Below are 1362 nucleotides of genomic sequence, written 5' to 3' on the forward strand. Positions count from 1 at the left end.
ATCCCCGATCTCAGCTCCGGGCAGGATCCCCGAGCTCTCCCCACCTCTCCCACCACTCCCACCCCATTTCCCCCCCTTACCCCGCCAGGAGCCGCTCCCAGCCGGGCTGTCTCTCACCTGCAGTTTCCGCAGCTGCTGCAGCTGGTTGCGGAGCTCGCTGGCGTTCTGCTGCAGGTCGTGCAGGTGCAGCTGCATGTGCAGCCGGGTGACGGCCGTGGGCTGTCCCGCGGGGGTGCTGCTGGCCGAGGGCGGCGGTGGCGCTGGCACCGGGGTCCCCATCCCGCTGCGGCTCGTGGCTGCCCGGGGACAAGCGGAGGATGCTGAGGGCAATGCCGGACCCAGAGCCCACCCCGGGTCACCCCTGGATCGGGGGGGTCCTGCAGAGCCCATCCCGGGTCACCTCTGGATCGGGGGGGTCCTGCAGAGCCCACCCCGGGTCACCCCTGGATCGGGGGGGTCCTGCAGAGCCCATCCCGGGTCACCCCTGGATCGGGGGGGTCCAGCAGAGCCCATCCCGGGTCACCCCTGGATCGGGGGGGTCCTGCAGAGCCCATCCCGGGTCACCCCTGGATCGGGGGGGTCCTGCAGGGGTCACTCACACGCTGACGGGGGGGTCCCGCCGTTGGTGGCTTCGGTCTTCTCGCTGCAACGAGAGGAGGGGCTCAGCTCGGGCCGGCCGGGGTCGGGGTCCCCTGGGAGGGGGACAGACCCCCCCAGGAGGGACATCCCGGGGGTCCCACACCTGCCCTCCCTCACCTGGGGGTCTCGGCCTCGGAGCCGCGGAGCAGCGCGCTCTGCACCAGCCCGGTCAGGCTGGCGATCTGCTTCTCCATGGCTTCCATCCGCTCCCTGCGCCGGGAACAGCCAGGGGGGACGGGTCAGGGGCTGGGTCTGCACCCCCGGGCTGCGTCTGACACCCTGGACACCCCCCGGGCTGGGTCTGACACCCCGGGTACCCCCGGGCTGGGTCTGACACCCCATCCCTGCCACCCCGGGTACCCCCGGGCTGGGTCTGACACCCTGGACACCCCCCGGGCTGGGTCTGACACCCCGGGTACCCCCGGGCTGGGTCTGACACCCTGGACACCCCCCAGGCTGGGTTTGACACCCCGAGCACCCCCTGGCTTCTTCTGAACCCCATCCCTGCCTCCGGGAGCATCCCCGGCTGCTCCTGCACCCCATCCCTGCCTCCCCCGGCTGCTCCTGCACCCCATCCCTGCCTCCCCCGGCTGGTTCTGCACCCCATCCCTGCCGCCCCGGGGCTTGGGGACACGGCTGTCACCAGCGCCTTCCACTCTCCTCGTTCCCTCTCTGCGCTCTCACCCAGCCTCACCTGCTGCCTCATTCCCCATCCCGCCACCT

General features: G+C 72.2%; 1 protein-coding gene across 1 annotated transcript in view; it reads right to left on the bottom strand.

Moving 5' to 3' along the window:
- The window catches only part of SRCIN1 (SRC kinase signaling inhibitor 1), a 68146-nt gene that overhangs the window by 17245 nt on the left and 49539 nt on the right, over positions 1 to 1362 (bottom strand). The window contains exons 8-10 of the mRNA XM_033511580.1: positions 757 to 849; positions 600 to 643; positions 36 to 296 (exon numbers count right to left, since the gene is read on the bottom strand). Of these exons, the coding sequence (XP_033367471.1) occupies positions 36 to 296; positions 600 to 643; positions 757 to 849 (398 nt within the window). The remainder of the gene's footprint in view (positions 1 to 35; positions 297 to 599; positions 644 to 756; positions 850 to 1362) is intronic.

This window comes from Parus major, unplaced genomic scaffold, assembly GCF_001522545.3.
Source record: "Parus major isolate Abel unplaced genomic scaffold, Parus_major1.1 Scaffold355, whole genome shotgun sequence".
In the NCBI taxonomy this organism is placed as follows: Eukaryota; Metazoa; Chordata; class Aves; order Passeriformes; family Paridae; genus Parus; species Parus major.